This window comes from Sceloporus occidentalis, unplaced genomic scaffold, assembly GCF_023333645.1.
Source record: "Sceloporus occidentalis isolate IW3139 unplaced genomic scaffold, rSceOcc1.0.p SCAF_54, whole genome shotgun sequence".
Lineage (NCBI taxonomy): Eukaryota > Metazoa > Chordata > Lepidosauria > Squamata > Phrynosomatidae > Sceloporus > Sceloporus occidentalis.
Genome location: NW_028317034.1, coordinates 5542218 through 5558473, shown reverse-complemented (window position 1 = coordinate 5558473; position 16256 = coordinate 5542218). Strand labels below are relative to the sequence as shown.

The window sequence follows — 16256 nt, the reverse complement described above, 5'->3', positions numbered from 1 at the left end:
CACTTTGTCTCCGACTTGATAAAGGGGTGCTGCTTGTCTTCGTTTATCAGCATGCCTTTTCTGATCCAGTTGTGCCTTGTGTAAGTGGGTCTGTAGGGTCTGAAACCCCTGTAGTAGGAGTTGTAGTCGATCAACAGCTGGTGGAACGGTGGCAGTAGGAGGTATGTCCACATGGAACTGCAGTTTCAGAGGCGTCTACCTCCAAGAAATAAGGTTTTTCTGGATCAGGCAAAACGAGTATGGGTGCAGTTGTGAACTTTTGTTTCAAGAGTTCAAAGGCATGTTGGGCTTGTGGTGTCCACTGGAAACGGTTCTGTTTGGTGGTCAACTGTGTGATAGGACGGATGATTCGGGAGAAACTGTTGATGAACCGCCTGTAATAGTTGGCGAAACCCACAAACCTCTGTACGGCTTTGACCGATGTTGGCGTGGGCCACTGTAATATGGCTTCTACTTTTTTGGGGTCCATTTCGATGTGACCTGGGGTTATGATGAAGCCGAGGTATTCTATCCTTGTTGTTTCAAAGGTGCATTTTTCAATCTTTGCGTACAGTTGGTTCTCCTGTAGACGGTTCAAGACCTGTCGCACGTGTTTCCGGTGTTCCATCAATGACGAGGAGTACACAAGGATGTCGTCTAGGTATATTATTACGCAGGTGTCCAATAAATCCCGAAATATGTCATGGAGGAAATGCTGGAACGTGGCGGGCGCGTTACAAAGGCCGAATGGCATGACCCTGTATTCGTAATGACCATAGCGGGAACGAAAGGCCGTTTTCCATTCATCCCCCCTCCTTATACGTACTAAATTGTAAGCCCCTAACAGGTCGATCTTGCTGTAGATGCACGCCCCACGTAGCCTATCCATCAGCTCAGGTATGAGAGGAAGCGGGTATTTGTTTTTAATGGTGATTTTATTTAGTGCACGGTAATCCACACATGGTCTAACTCCACCATCCTTCTTACCCACAAAAAAAATACCAGCACCCGCAGGTGACGTTGAAGGCCTAATGAAGCCCTTGCGTACACTACTTTCAATATAGTCCTTCAAAACCTTGAGTTCCGGTTCAGACAGGGGGAATATCCTCCCGAAGGGGATAGCGGCACCCGGTATCAAATCAATCGGACAGTCATACGTCCTATGAGGTGGTAATTGTTCCGCTTCCTTTTTATCAAAGACCTTAGCGTAGTCCTGGTAGTGTATGGGTATCTTGGTTGACGGGGTGGACACGGTGGATGAAACAAAGTGGGGTGTAGGTGAACGTGCATCGAGAAGACAGTGCCTGTTACAGTGAGGAGAGGAGAATGTCAGCGCACCAGCAGTCCAGTCAATACAGGGGTTGTGACGGCGAAGCCACGGTAACCCCAGAATTATGGGAAACAAAGGAGACGGTGCCAGGTTGAAACATAGAGTCTCTTGGTGTCCGGTCCCAACGGTGAGGGAGACCGGTATGGTTTCGTTGGTTACTGGGCCTGATTTCATAGGGGTGCCATCCACCAGATGGATCGTGAGTGGTTGTGCCTTGGATTGGGTTGGGAGACCTGAAGCACGTGCCAGCGCAAGGTCCATGAAGCATTCGCTGGCTCCGGAGTCAATGGTGGCCTTCTGCTGGATCCTTTTTCCGTCCCACTGTAATGAGACAGGGATGGATAAGTGGCTAGACAAGCCCCCAAACAATACAGGATACACAGGTGGAGAACGCTTACCTCTGGAGGCTAAGGCAGGGCACTGGTAGGAAGTGTGGCCCGGGCCTCCGCAATAGAGGCAGAGGTTGGCTTTCTTTCGTCTTTCTTTTTCTGCTTCGGGTAACGGCCCACGAGCCATACCTATCATCATAGGTTCCTCTGTCGTTGCTGGAGCAGAGGCAGGAGTTGTATGAAAAAACGGTATAGGACGGAGAGGACCAATATTGGCGGACCGTTCCGAACGCCGTTCCCGAAAGCGCCTGTCCATCTGTATCACCAGTTGAGTCAGATCCTCCAGGGTCCCTGGTATGCCTACCCTGGCTAACTCGTCTTTCAATTGTTCAGAAAGGCCCAAGCGAAACTGATGCACAAGGGCTGGTTCATTCCATTGAGTTTCCACAGCCAACCCACGGAATTCCGCTACGTATTCCTCCACATGCCTCCTTCCTTGCTTGAGGACTCTCAGACCGGTCTCCGCTGTGGTGGTTCTGTGAGGGTCGTCATATAAGGCATCCAAGGAGCGTCGGAAGTCCTCCCAGTTATTCAAGGACGGGTGATCCGCCTGCAGAAGGTGGTGAGCCCAAGACATAGGGGCTCCAATGAGCAAAGAAATGACGGTTCTCACTTTTACGAAATCCGTGGCATAGGCCCTGGGTTTAAGGGCAAACAGCAATTCACAGGTGGTAATAAACGCTTTATACTTGGAGCGGTCCCCGGAGAACCGGTCAGGGAGCGGTACGTGAGGGTCAGGTGCCTGTGCGGCCATAGCGTCGGCAATAGGAGGAGGGACAGGAGGTGCAGGTGGAGCCGCTGCTATGGGAGCTGCTTGTAGGGCTTGCACCTGGGCTTGCAAGGTCTGTTGATTATCCTGCAGCCCTTGCATGGTGTGAGCCAAAGTTGCAATCTGCTGCGTGAGCGCCATGAAGGCATCGGTGACTCCTGCAGGCTCCATATGACTTGGTTGTTATGTCAAGGCTGAGTGGGGTTCGGAGCGCAGCGCAGAGAGACACCGGGTGCAAGGGAGTGAAGTAAGGGCAATCCAACACACAAAGTCCAGTATCTTAGCCAAGGGTCAAAAGACCGTGTAATCAAATAGAAGGTGCGCAGTACAACAAGGGTAATCCAAAGACAAAGTCCATAAATCCAGCCGAGGGTCAAAGTCCGTAAATCGATCAGAAGGTTCGCAGTACAAGGGGTAATCCAAAAACAAAGTCCAGGAATCAAGCCGAGGGTCAAAAGTCCATATAATCCAAATAGAGAAATAACAGCTACAGGGTATAGGAATCCGGTAGGGAACTTGAACAACCAAGTAATGAAGTTACAGGGTTGCAGGTTTAAATAGCCCGCCTAATTGATACTCCTCCTCTCTCTGTGGCTGTCAATTAGTCCCTAACCCCTCCCCTGGCTGTCAGTGAGGTTTGGGACCGCAGGACACGCCCCCCTGGCTGCCAGTGGTGGTTTGGGACCGCAGGACACGCCCCCCCTGGCTGCTAGCAGCGGTCTGGGACCGCAGGACACGCCCCCCCCGCCATACTGCTATTCCCTGCGTCTGCCGCGTGCGGCTGCCGCCGCAACGGAGACCGGGGACGCGGCCTGCGGCACGGAGATGCCGTGCCGTGTGGCCGAGGACGTGGTTGCTCGGCGGGGACGCCGCCGGGTAAGGACCTCCGCCGCCGACGGGTTGGGACCCGACCGGAACGTGGCCAAGGACGCGGGCGCCCGGCGGTGTCGCCGCCGGGTGAGGACCCCCGCCGATTACCGGTAGGGTCCTGACAACGGGCCTAAGAGCTTAGCCTACCACTATGCTAGCCTAAAGCTATATTTCCTTACTATAAGTCTACCTCTAGGCAGACGCTCTCAAACCCACTAAGCTAAAGTGAGGTTAAATCAGATTCAGTATATGATTTATTAATTAATATTAAGTTATATAATATTAATAGATTAGAACTAATTTACTTATATATTATGTATTATAGATAGAAGAATATAGATTATGAATTAGAATTTAGAATTAGAATTACTTATATTATAGATTATGAATTAGAATATTATTATTTATAATATATTATAGATTAAGATTAAAGAAGATTAGAATTATTTTAGTACTACAGCTAGTAGCTTGAAGCTTTGCTTAGTACAGCTCGTCACAGTCAATTTTTCTTGAAAAGAATTAGAAATAAAATAAAATGTCACAGCAAAACGGTTATCTTCACTGCTTGCTGCACTCACTAGCCCAACAAGTTCACTTCACTGATGGACTGAGGTGAGCAAAACACTAAGGGTACTTTTAATAAAATTGAAATAAAATGTAAAATAAATGAGAAAATCTTTGCAAAACAGTTAACGTCACTGCTTGCTGATCAAAAAAAAACACAGCACTTATGCGGCTGCACTCACTAGCCCAACAAGTTCACTTCACTGATGGACTGAGGTGAGCAAAACAAATGAAATAAAATGAAAGATTAATTAAGAAAAATTGACTTGGTCTCTTACTGTTGCTAAAACAAAGCACAAACTATAGAGCTGCAGCACCAGTACTAATAAGATTAGCTGAACTATACGCTAGTAGTAATTAATTAATATTATTACTTTTATTTATAGCTAATTTAATTAACTATTAAGATAAGAAAGAATTAGAGAATTATTGATATTACTGATTTTAGATTAGACACTAGTAGATGTTCTGAATGTCTACAGTACACTCTACACTAGTATACTATTACTAACTATAACTGACAAATATATATATAATTTTATAATGAATTCAATTATTAATTATATTAATTAATATTACTGATTTTAAATTAGACACTAGTAGATGAATGTCTACAGTACACTCTACACTAGTATACTATAGTATATATATATATATGACTGACAAATATATATATATATATAATATTATAATGAACTATTAAATTATAGATTCTATTAAATTGTAATTTATAAATTCTATTTAATTTATTTAAGCAGGACAGGCAATAGGCACTAGTGCCAGCCCAGGGCAAGGGCACCCCAGTGCCACTGAGGCACTGGGTGCACTGTCAACTCAACAGCACTTACACTAAAGTCGATGACAAATTAATTTTAAAAAAATTAAATTAATCAAATTATTATTATTAAATATATTAATTAAGTAGCACTGAAGTGAGGATGAAGTACACAGTGAGAAATGGCAGGCTAAGGCTTACCAGTCTCACACAGAACAGAACAATCTCTCTCTGTAACGCTCGGATGCAGCACAGCAGTGTTGCCAAAGCAGTCACAGCGAAAAATGAATGGATCTCTCAGGCAAGCTCTGGTCTTATAAAGGCGCCTTCAGAATTCAAAAAACAGCAGCACAGGCATTGGACGAGACCCTTAGCGTTACGTCACAAGAGTGAGCTGATTGGACAGACGAGGATCAGCTCACTCCTGTTTGAAATTTTGGCGGTTGCGCGGCAAAAACGAAGACGATCACGAAGAATCTTCGATTCTTCGTGATTGTGAGTCTTCGTCTTCGCCTACGGTTTGCCGGCACTGTATTCTGTTCTACGTTCCTTCGGAACGAACAAAAAACCGGCCTCTTCGTGCTCGTTTTCATGTTCGCCCGAAGACGAATGCACAAGTCTAGTGGTTAAATCCTCTTCTATACTTCATCTCAATTCACTAATGATGCATTAGACAACTCGCTAATCTTTCAATGAGGTAACTTTTTTGTATGCAAAACAGTATTAAAATTGTTTGCTAAAACTGCATATTTGTTTTTGACTGGCTACACAAATCTGTCTAGCTTACAGTCCATTTGTTTGCATAATTCCTGCAAGCATATATTATAATTGACCTACAAAGAAAATATCAGGTTACATGTAATATGATACTGAAACACCTTCACGTTATAATCAGTATATAGTCTGATAGGAGCTTTTGAAACATGTATGGAAATCTGATTATTCAAACTCTTTCCTTCTGTTTGCTCTGGAATCTTTTGTTGTGTTGTAGTACCCCTGAATATGCAGCCGCTCAACAACCAGGTGACATAATAATAGGAGGAATCTTTCCCATTCATGAATGGGTTTCAAAGCCATTAGATCAACCATATTCAAAAGAGTTTATTTGTACCGGGTAAGTTTCATACTATATTTTTTTAACATATTAATATTACTATTTATTACAGTTTTGTAACATCAACATTTATATTGTCATATCATCTATGGATGTCCAGTTCTAATAGTTAGAATATTTTGTTAATATTGTTATTGTTGTTAGAATAGTTTTTATTATTAAACATTCATAGGACATGTGGTAATGTAGCATACAAAAGCTCTTCTGTATGTTTTATATGTTTTTCTTATATTACAATTTCAATACAATATGACTGATGAAGTCATTCGATTTCTATTTTTCATACCCCAAGACATCTTGATGTTAAGATATAATAGTGCTCTTTCTTTCCAGGTTGCAGCTACGGAGCATGGTTGCTGCCTTTTCATTCATACATGTGATTGAAAAGATAAATAATTCTACCCTCTTACCAGGTGTTACTCTAGGCTATGAAATTTACGATTCATGCTCTGATTCTTTGAAAGCCACTCAGGCAATAATGAGACTAATCCCAGAGGCTATTTCAGTGAACAACTCTGTTGGCTGCAACAATACAGAAATTAAGCCATCTGTTAAAGTTGTGGTTGGAGAAATGTTTTCAGAAATTTCTGTTGCAGTTTCCAGAATTCTGAACACCCATTTTATCCCACAGGTACAGCATTTATTTTCTTTTAACATATATTGTACATGATATGTGTTTCTTACATTATATTATCAGTTGTAAAGTAAGAGAGGTGGATCAGAAGCAATACTATGTATATATTTCTCCTCAGCGGCTGTATTTCTATTCTGGGTATAGATATGCATGAATATGTCCTCTGTGCTTTAAACCTGTGGAGTAAGTTGAGGCTACCATAAAGCTTCACCGTTTTTTCAGCCTTCTTCCTTCTGGAGTAAATTTGGCCCTGCTTATTGGCATTCTTTGCCGATTAAATGCATGACGTTTAACCACTAATGTACACAAGCTAGAGAAAATATTGATACATTTTATACTTTGATAGCATAACCACCAAAACAATCTATCCATAAAAAATTGTGTCAGGCCCTGCTTATTGGCATTCTTTGCCGATTAAATGCATGACGTTTAACCACTAATGTACACAAGCTAGAGAAAATATTGATACATTTTATACTTTGATAGCATAACCACCAAAACAATCTATCCATAAAAAATTGTGTCAGGCCCCATCCGGGTTGCGGAGCTGCATGTCTTTTGTTTCCCTTACCTTGCTACAGTTTCCCTAGTCCTTGCCCCACCCGTGTGTTCTGTTTGTCTCAGTCAGCAGTCTAAAGTTATGTCTCAGTGCTATGTGTTTAGATTTCATGTTTGGTTTGTTTAGTACCTCCGTAAGCAGGGTTTTAACGTTAGGACCCACCTTCATTGGAGTACTTTGTCGTAGTGGTGGGCTAAGCATACTATGGCCATAAGATGTGATGGAATCGCCAATTGTTATCTCATAGTCCTAGGCTAGCCCTGTGTTTATGTGTGTCAGTCTTTTATGTGCCTTTGCCTCTCTTCCCGGTATCATCTGAGAATTTTGGCTCCTCTCCCCATGTCCCAGTTAAGCTGTCCTATCCTTCGCTTAAAGGATTTTGGCTCCTTACTCCATCACATGTGTTCCTTTCTCCTGTACTCTGTTTAGCTTCCCTACTCCCAACCTCCAGCATCCTGCCCATTTCAATGTTCCGTTATGTCTCACACCTGCTCCAGGGTGCCTGCAGGTTATTACTTTGTTTTGAACTGGATAACCGCAGATATGTCACGTGCTCAACACCCTGGAGAGTGCGGTCACCCTGCATCAGGCCCTGTCCTACTCCGCTACTGTGCAATAACTCCTGAACTCCATCTTTGGGCGCTCTGGGTCCTAGTAGCCGTCTGACCAAGGACCCGGGACCTTACATATTGTTTGTTTTTTGTATGCATCTCGCACTTCAGAAAGCAGAAGGCCTGTTAAATGCCCACAGAAATCATAATACTCGGGGCCGGCCTTAGGTGTTCAGGCGCCCTGTGCGGACTATTTCTCTGGCGCCCCCCTCGACAAAAAAGAAAGGGAAAAAATCTAGTTTTAATTAGAGATTATTTATGTGCAAGTGCAAACAAGCACAATAATATATAACTGGAAACACTGGTAACAATAATGTACCTTAAATACATTAAATATAAGAAAAAAGACAGCTAACAGTGCAATCTTTGTAACAAAAACATTTTCAAAACAACATTGTAACAAAAAAAATTGGACCCTAGTGCAGTCTTCCCTCCTTCTGACTCTGCTGTGACTTTGAAAGGTCCTCTCTCCCGTACTATTCCCTTTTGTCCCCTCATTCACTAAGCCACACCTCTCTTTTCCTTCCTCCCTGTAGTTCAGGTATAGATCAAATAAACAACACATGTAAACAACACTTGCGTGTATAGCATTGCAGCTATACTCCAACAGATTAACACAAAAATCCGGCTTTGCATGTATAGATCAACTGGAAATCACATTTAAACTCAGCATTAAAGGTATAGATAAAAAAAATTAAATTACAGGCATAGATCACAGGTTGTACACCCCAAAGCCAGCCCTGGTGTCCACATTGAACTTGACCAGATCACACACACACAAATTACAGCCCAGCCTGAGCCATATTTGTCCCCAAACAGCCCATCATGAGCCCTCTTTGTCCCATAAACACCCTGCCTGTGTCATCGTTGTCCCATAAACACCCTGCCTGTGCCATCTTTGCCCCATAAACACCCTGCCTGTGCCATCTTTCTCCCATAAACACCCTGCCCGTGCCATCTTGGTCACCAAAGCTCAAACACCCTGCTTGTGCCATCTTTGTCCCATAAACACCCTGCTTGTGCCATCTTTGTCCCATAAACACCCTGCCTGTGCCATCTTTGTCCCATAAACACCCTGCCCGTGCCATCTTGGTCACCAAAGCTCAAACACCCTGCTTGTGCCATCTTTGCCTTTCCCCAAATCACTGATACATCTATCATACACACAAAACACTTATACAGTCACTCCTTCAATCTGTCATTTACACAATTCATTCACACAATTATTCATTCTCTCACTCATTCACACAAATCATTTACACATATACATTAATGCATTCTCACCATTCATCCACACATTAATTTATTCTCTCTCATTCACACAATTTATCCACACATGAATTAATTCATTATCTTCCTCGTTCACACAATTCATACAGACATTAATTCATTTATTATCTCACGCTTTCACACAATTCATCCACACATTAATTTATTCTCTCACACATTCACAAAATTCATCCACACACAAATTTATTCATCCTCACGCATTCACACAATTCATCTACACATTAATTCATGAATTCTCTTACTCATTCTCACTCTTTTTTTCAAGATTCTTACAATCTCCTCCCCCTTCTTAGTATCTACCCCCTCTCCCCCTTTCTTACGATCTACCCCCTCTCCCCTTCTTACTATCTATCCCCTTCTATCAATCCCCTTTCACCCCCTTCTTACTATCTATCCCCTCTCCCCCTTCTTACTATCTACCCCCTCTCCCCCCTTATTACTATCTACCCCCTCTCCCCCCCTTATTACTATCTACCCCCTCCCCTTGCAGCTCACTTACCCTGGTGAAGTCCTGTGGTGGGAGCGGGAGGGCTCAGTCTCTCTGTCCTGCCGCGGCATGCACAGCTTCACTGCTGAGCATTGGCATATCACGTCATATTTCAGCGCTCATCATGAAGCACTGCACTGTGACAAAGGCCTCGAGCTCCCACCACCGCAATCAGGGCAGCGGTAGGGAGCTGAGGACTCAAAGGGGGCAGAGCGGTTGCTAAAAACTTTCAAGTGCGACCACTCAGCGCCCCTCTCCCTGCCGCCTCGGCCCTGACGTTAGTGATGGGATGGCTGCATGGCGCCCCTGCTGCCGTAGCGCCCTGTGCGGCCGCACAGCTCGCACACCCCTAAGGCCGGCCCTGATGATACTACATGCACCCATATTAGCAAAACGTGCTGCATTCATAAAATACCATGACTGAAGTACCTTCGATATCTGGGCCAGGCCCCCACCCAATTTCCCATTACCCAATAACAACAGACACCAGATAAAAAAATGGGTTGAAAAGGCCACAGCCAATTTATTAACCAAGTCATTGCCATGCAACCTTAGGCTCAACATCAGGGTAAAGACTACCAAACTGAACACATAAATATAATAACATCAATAAACATAAATAATTAACAAAACCCATAAAGTCGCTGAGGAAACTAGGAACCGCTACACAGGGAAGGACATACCAAGATGCCCAAACCCAAACTTGAGGCTCCCAGCACCACCTACCAGTAACCTGCCACCAAATGCCCCCCCTCCACAACATTCACACCCTCTAGATGCCTTGTAAGCTACTAACCTGGCTGTGACAGCATGACACCACCACCCAAACACAATAAACAAATGCAGAGGGATAAACAACACAGGGTAAGGTGACAACAAAATGGCCCTCAGCCTCGTGACACAACCCCTTAAATAACTATCCAATTTAACCCTACCCCTAGCTCACCAAATTTGGGGCCAAGGCCTAGCCCTACTCAGGATCCCAGTCAGGGCCCACTCTGGCCCATGCTGGCCCCCTAATAATATTTCTGTACATTGCATCAGTTCAAACATGCTTATGAAAACCTTCTCTAATTGTGTATCAACATGAAGGTTAAATAATTATTTCAGTTTATATGACCTAAGATTACATAATCACACACATAATTACATAGGTTGCTATGAACCAATATTAAGTAATAGTTGCTGTGAATAAAATGAATTCTCATGTTTATTCCACTTATCATGTGAATTAATTTATACTCCATACCTATTGTTGTTGATACTATACTTATGTATACTCAGGCATACGTCTTGTACTGAAATTGTTCAGGTAAAGAGTGTGTGTGTAGGTAAAAAATGTAGGCATTTTGTATGCCATTCTCCATACTTCCACACGCACCTCCATAAAACATACTTGGGCATTAACTCACTTATAATAATAATCTTTATTTTGCCTTTATGCAGATAAGCCCTGCATCGTCTGCTGCTGTTCTTAGCAATGTGGTGAAGTTCCCTTCATTTCTCCGCACTGTCCCAAATGATATATACCAAACCATTGCTATTGCAAAGCTGATCAAATCATTTGGCTGGAACTGGGTAGGAGTTATTGCAACTGATGATGATTATGGACGTTCTGCAATTCAATATTTGACTGAGTACCTTAGACAAGAACAAATATGTAGTGCATTCTCTAAAGTTGTTCCATCATATGTTAATCATTCTTCTTTGCCTGTTGAATTGGACAAAATAACACAGGAACTCACAAAGAGTTCTGCAAATGTTGTAGTTGTTGTAGTAAAAAGCTCTATTGTCATAAAACTTTTTGAAAGATGCATAAGAATGAACATATCAAAGGTATGGATTGCAACTGATGTGTGGTCAAGCTCAAAAGAAGTTTCTAGTATTGAAGGTATTGAAAAGGTTGGAACCATTCTTGGAGTTGACTTTAAAGTAGGCAATGTTGAGGGCTTTGCCGAATTTCTACAAACTCTTCATCCTTCAAGACAAGGAGTATCAAACAGGTTCCTTGAAGAATATAAAGAACTGAGATTTGGCTGTCCAGATAGCTACAGAAAATATCTACAGTGTATAAACTCATCATCAAAGAACTGCATTCTTCCTGATTATGTTCAGAGGAAATCCCCTCTAGCATGTATAGTGGACAATGTAATGTCTTCAAATGATGACTATTTGTTGCAGAATACTGCGTGGAGCACAGTATACAGCACATCTCTGGCTGTGACAGCAATTGCTCAGTCTCTCAAAAATATAATATGCAAAAATGGCAAATGTGACAAGGATAAGGAATTTTCACCCCGACAGGTAGGTTAAAAGCTACATTAAAAACAGTAATTAGCAGTACTCTTTGGTAACAAAACATGTTTATGCTAGTTATTACAATGTAACTTGTTTTTTTACAGTGGCTCAAGGAACTAAAGAATGGGAATTATTCCTTCAACGGAGAGATGTTTAGTTTTGATGCTATGGGTGATGTCCTGAATGGCTATGACATAATAAATTGGCAACAAATGAAGAATTCTATAGAATTTCGCTTTGTTGGGAAATATGACGTATCCAATGGCACTATCACTTTAAACAGAAGTTTGATTTTTTGGAATACAAGACACAATGAGGTACCAACCTAGCCATAAAAATATACTTCCCTGAATTATCCATGCAATAGCTGTGTTTATATTGCACTAAGAAATGGCAAGTGGTATATAAATTATTAATGTGATGAGAAAAGTCCATCTCCAAGTACAAGCAGTTTATTTCTAATATGTACCAGTTCAATCACTTAATAATTTGTGTCTATGTATTTACAGGTTCCCTTTTCAAATTGCTCAGAAACATGCACTGCTGGCTATTACAAACAACACTCATACACAACGTGTTGTTATAAGTGTATCCCATGTACAGAAGGATATTACAGTCCTGCAGCTGGTATGTATGGCATGAAAAATAGTAAAGGACACACTTAACATATAGTTAAATGTTTTTGAAGATTTCGGCTTGTTTTACAATTGAATTGCTCACGTTATAGGTCACATTAAAGGTGGAAAAAGTTCTGACATGATTTCTCTTTGTCTCATTCTTTCAAATCACAAGAATTTAACAGGGGTGTGTAGACTTTTTATATCCACTGTATATATGGACTTCATGACTTTAACCTAATTTATAATATATAATACTGTGCAAACGTTTTAGGCAGATATGAAATAATACTGTAATGTAAGGACACTTTTAAAAATAGACATGCTTATGGTTTGTTTTTATAATTTAACAAAGTGAGTGAAGTGAAGAAGAATTTAAATCACATTGATATTTGGTGTGACCACCCCTTGCCTTCAAAACAGCATCAATTCTTCTATGCTCACTTGTACAAAGTCAGTAAAGTCACTAAAATAAAATTTATTTTTCTTCCTTGTAGATATGGATGAATGCTTGAAGTGTCCTCTTTCACAGTGGTCAAAAGTTGGAAGCTCTCAATGTGAAAACAGGACAACTCAATTTTTACACTGGAAGAACCCGTTTGCTATCACGTTGGCAGCTTTTGCATCCTTTGGTTTTCTGTTAGTTTCAATAATAGGCTTCTTATTTCTAAAACATTCAGATACTCCAGTAGTTAAAGCAGCAGGGGGCAGTTATACGTACCCACTGATATTATCTTTATTAGTAAGCTTGACAAGCATTGTGTTTTTCATTGGTCACCCAAGTGATATTATGTGTCAGATCAGACAACCTCTCTATGGTGTGAGCTTCACCCTCTGTGTTTGTTGTATATTGATTAAATCTTTACTCATCATACTAGCATTTGAATCGGCAAAAAGAGCCAAAAGGTTAAGCAAGTTAACTTACCAACCAGTTGTTATAATTGGTGTATTAACAGGAGTTCAGATGTGCATTTGCATATTTTGGCTCCTATTGAATGGGCCATTTGTTGCAGAGATCTACACAATACCATATCTTCTAATTCTGCAATGTGATGAAGGATCTTATGTTCCCTTTGGGATCATGTTGGGATACATTGGGTTTCTTGCATTGACTTGCTTCCTTTTAGCTTACAAGGGTAGGAAATTTCCTGAGAAATATAACGAAGCCAGGAGAATCACATTCAGCATGCTCATCTACATGTTTGTATGGATTATCTTCATCCCAGTCTACATGCATACCAGTGGCATGTATCTCTCAGCTGTGCAGATTGTTGCCATATTAGCTTCAGTATATGGGGTTATAGCCTGCCATCTTTTAGCACCATGTTACATTATATTGTTCAAAAGAAAAAGTAACAATAGAGAGAGATATCTGCATAGTATCAGGGCTTTCTGCAGGGTAAGGAGAACAGCATTGCCCACTTTACCAAGTAATTTGGATTTACATATCCCAACAACTGGTGTTCCAGGAGGTGAAACTACTGTTAGGAAAAGACATAAAAGCTTATAGTACAATTGCTAGTATATTAGTTAATAGTCATAGCATATGTAAAACTACAGTATATATTTGGTAGTGAATAAGTGAGTAAGTGCGAAATCCATTACATTTATAATTGACAAGTGAAGTTCTTGATGATTGAAAGTTAAAAATGTTATAGGTCAAGTCTAATATTAAATGGCTAGCAAAAAATATTTTAAGGGAGACGTCAAGGCTGTATGGATGATAATAAAGTCACTTTTGTTATGACAACTGCTCTGTTTGATAAGATCTTGGCAAGCAGATATATCAATTCGTAAAATACATTATCTATATTTATGCATATATTATATCCTCTTTGCTTTTTATACAAGTAAATTGTTTCCGAAGCTTTGAAAAAATGAAGTATTGTTTTCTGTTACATAGTTACATAGTTATATAGGCTGAAAAAAGACATGCATCCAAATTCAGCCTTTCCTATATCGGTTAATTTGTTGCTGTTTATTTTATTTTTTATATCTAGAGGAATACAGAGGGATACAGGTATTCTTTACAGAAACAGAAAGACATAAATATATAGTGGAATGGCCTGGAATGGTAAAGATTAAAGTGAGAAGATTTAAGAATAACATAAGGCTATCCTGAAGTTAAAGCAACTTGAAAATGTGCAAACTAATCAAATGTTGCAAGATTAGGGGCCATAAATCACCAATTAGGAATGCCTATCGAGATCATAAAACCGAAAAACCAGTAGCTAGACACTTTTTGCCATTTCAGCATCAATTGGCCTAATTTTGTTTTGTTGCCATAGCTCATGTCCTAGAAGGGGGGGGGGGGGTAATTGGTCCAGGGCTCTCCTGCAACGAGTGTAACTGGATCCATACTTTCAATACGGTGGCACTGAAGAGTAAAAATTAACAATTACATTACATTATATTATATAATTCCTAAGTTGTTTATTAAGTACAGGTATAAAATTTGATGAAATCTCTCATGCCTGTTGATAAACTCCAACTGTGAACACTTAGATTTAATTGTGTATAATTTTGTGGGGCTAAAGTTACAATGATGTCCACTTACTTAAATATAAGAGTGCTGTTTCTAATCACTTGAGTGATTAATACATGCACTTATATTCTGTAAGAGTTAGTTGACTATAGACGTGAGATATTGCATTTTGCAGAGGGGGGGCAGGAACATACAGGTGATTATGGTTAATTATGTTTTATCTTGATAAAGGACCTTGATAAGGTCCAAAACATTGATGACTTGAGACCGAATATTAAAAATGTATTAATATGATTTCTTACTTTTTTTCTTTATCAACTGATACATATTGGTGGAACAGTGCCCCGGCAGTTGTACCGGTTGAAGTAGGGTAAAGGCTGAGTATAGGCGTATTGGATTTATATATATATGAGATCTGCCATAAGAACAGCCTAAAACACTCTTCTCTGTGAGGCAGGGACATATCTAAGCTACTACTATGCAAAGCGGCATTTTGGATTATGACACTGGACACTGTTGTACGGAAGGGACTTCATGAAAATCTTCCACGCTCATGTTTTTTAGATACAAGATAAAAACATGTGAAGTTGATATATTTTGTTTAGATTTTTTAATTTGTTTTTAATGTTTATTTTGCACATGTTATGTCAAGTCCTGCTGGACCCTCTATGCAGAGTCTGGTCAGTGCCCAGATGGGGGTTTTCACTGATAACAGCCCCTTTTCCTCTATGATTGAGCCCTAGGGGACTCCATGGCTCCAGGACTTTGGTCATCTGCCAATTGGTTGATGCCACAGGAGGCCCCTGCAGGCGACCAATAGACTCACTCACACGGCCCCTTAACTCCTGATGGCGAACCTACGGATTTCCGCTCCCGTTGACCCCTCCGATGCTACGTAGATAATGGGTGCGGAAATCTGTAGGTTCGCTGTCAGGAGTTAAAGGGGCCGTGTGAGTGAGTCTATTGGTCGCCTGCAGGGGCCTCCTTTAACTCTTGGAGCGGCGAGACAGGCCAAGTTCCCCCGTCAATTGGTTGATGCCAGAGGAGGCCCCTGCAGGCAACCAATAGAGTCCTTCACACGGCCCTTTAACTCCTGACGGTGCACGACTCTATTGGTCATTTGTACGGACCTTTAACTCTTAGAGCGGGGAGACCAGTGGTCTCTCCCGGCCAAGTTGTGGCACCAGGATTTTAAAAGTCTGTACGAGCTACTCTATTGGTCGCCAGCAGGGGGCTCGTCTGCCATCAACCAATGAAGTACAGGTGCACTTCATTGGTTGATGGCAGAGGAGGACCCTGCCATCAACCAATGAGAGTTGCTCGGATGGACACTTACACCCAGTATTAACCCCTTCTACAAAAAACAGCAAAACACGAAGAATGTACACAAATATTCGCCCAAACTGAACCCAGGAACGGATGAATATTTGCGGAATATGAAGATTTTCCCCCGCAAAGACAAACACGAAGAGTTGGCCGGTGCCC

General features: G+C 41.5%; 1 protein-coding gene across 1 annotated transcript in view; it reads left to right on the top strand.

The window, feature by feature from the left end:
- The window catches only part of LOC149288060 (G protein-coupled receptor family C group 6 member A-like), a 43730-nt gene extending 29934 nt beyond the window's left edge, over positions 1-13796 (top strand). Inside the window, exons 5-8 of the mRNA XM_089492186.1 lie at positions 10818-11675; positions 11774-11923; positions 12179-12296; positions 12967-13796. Of these exons, the coding sequence (XP_089348312.1) occupies positions 10818-11675; positions 11774-11923; positions 12179-12296; positions 12967-13796 (1956 nt within the window). The remainder of the gene's footprint in view (positions 1-10817; positions 11676-11773; positions 11924-12178; positions 12297-12966) is intronic.
- The last annotated feature ends 2460 nt before the right edge of the window (positions 13797-16256 follow it).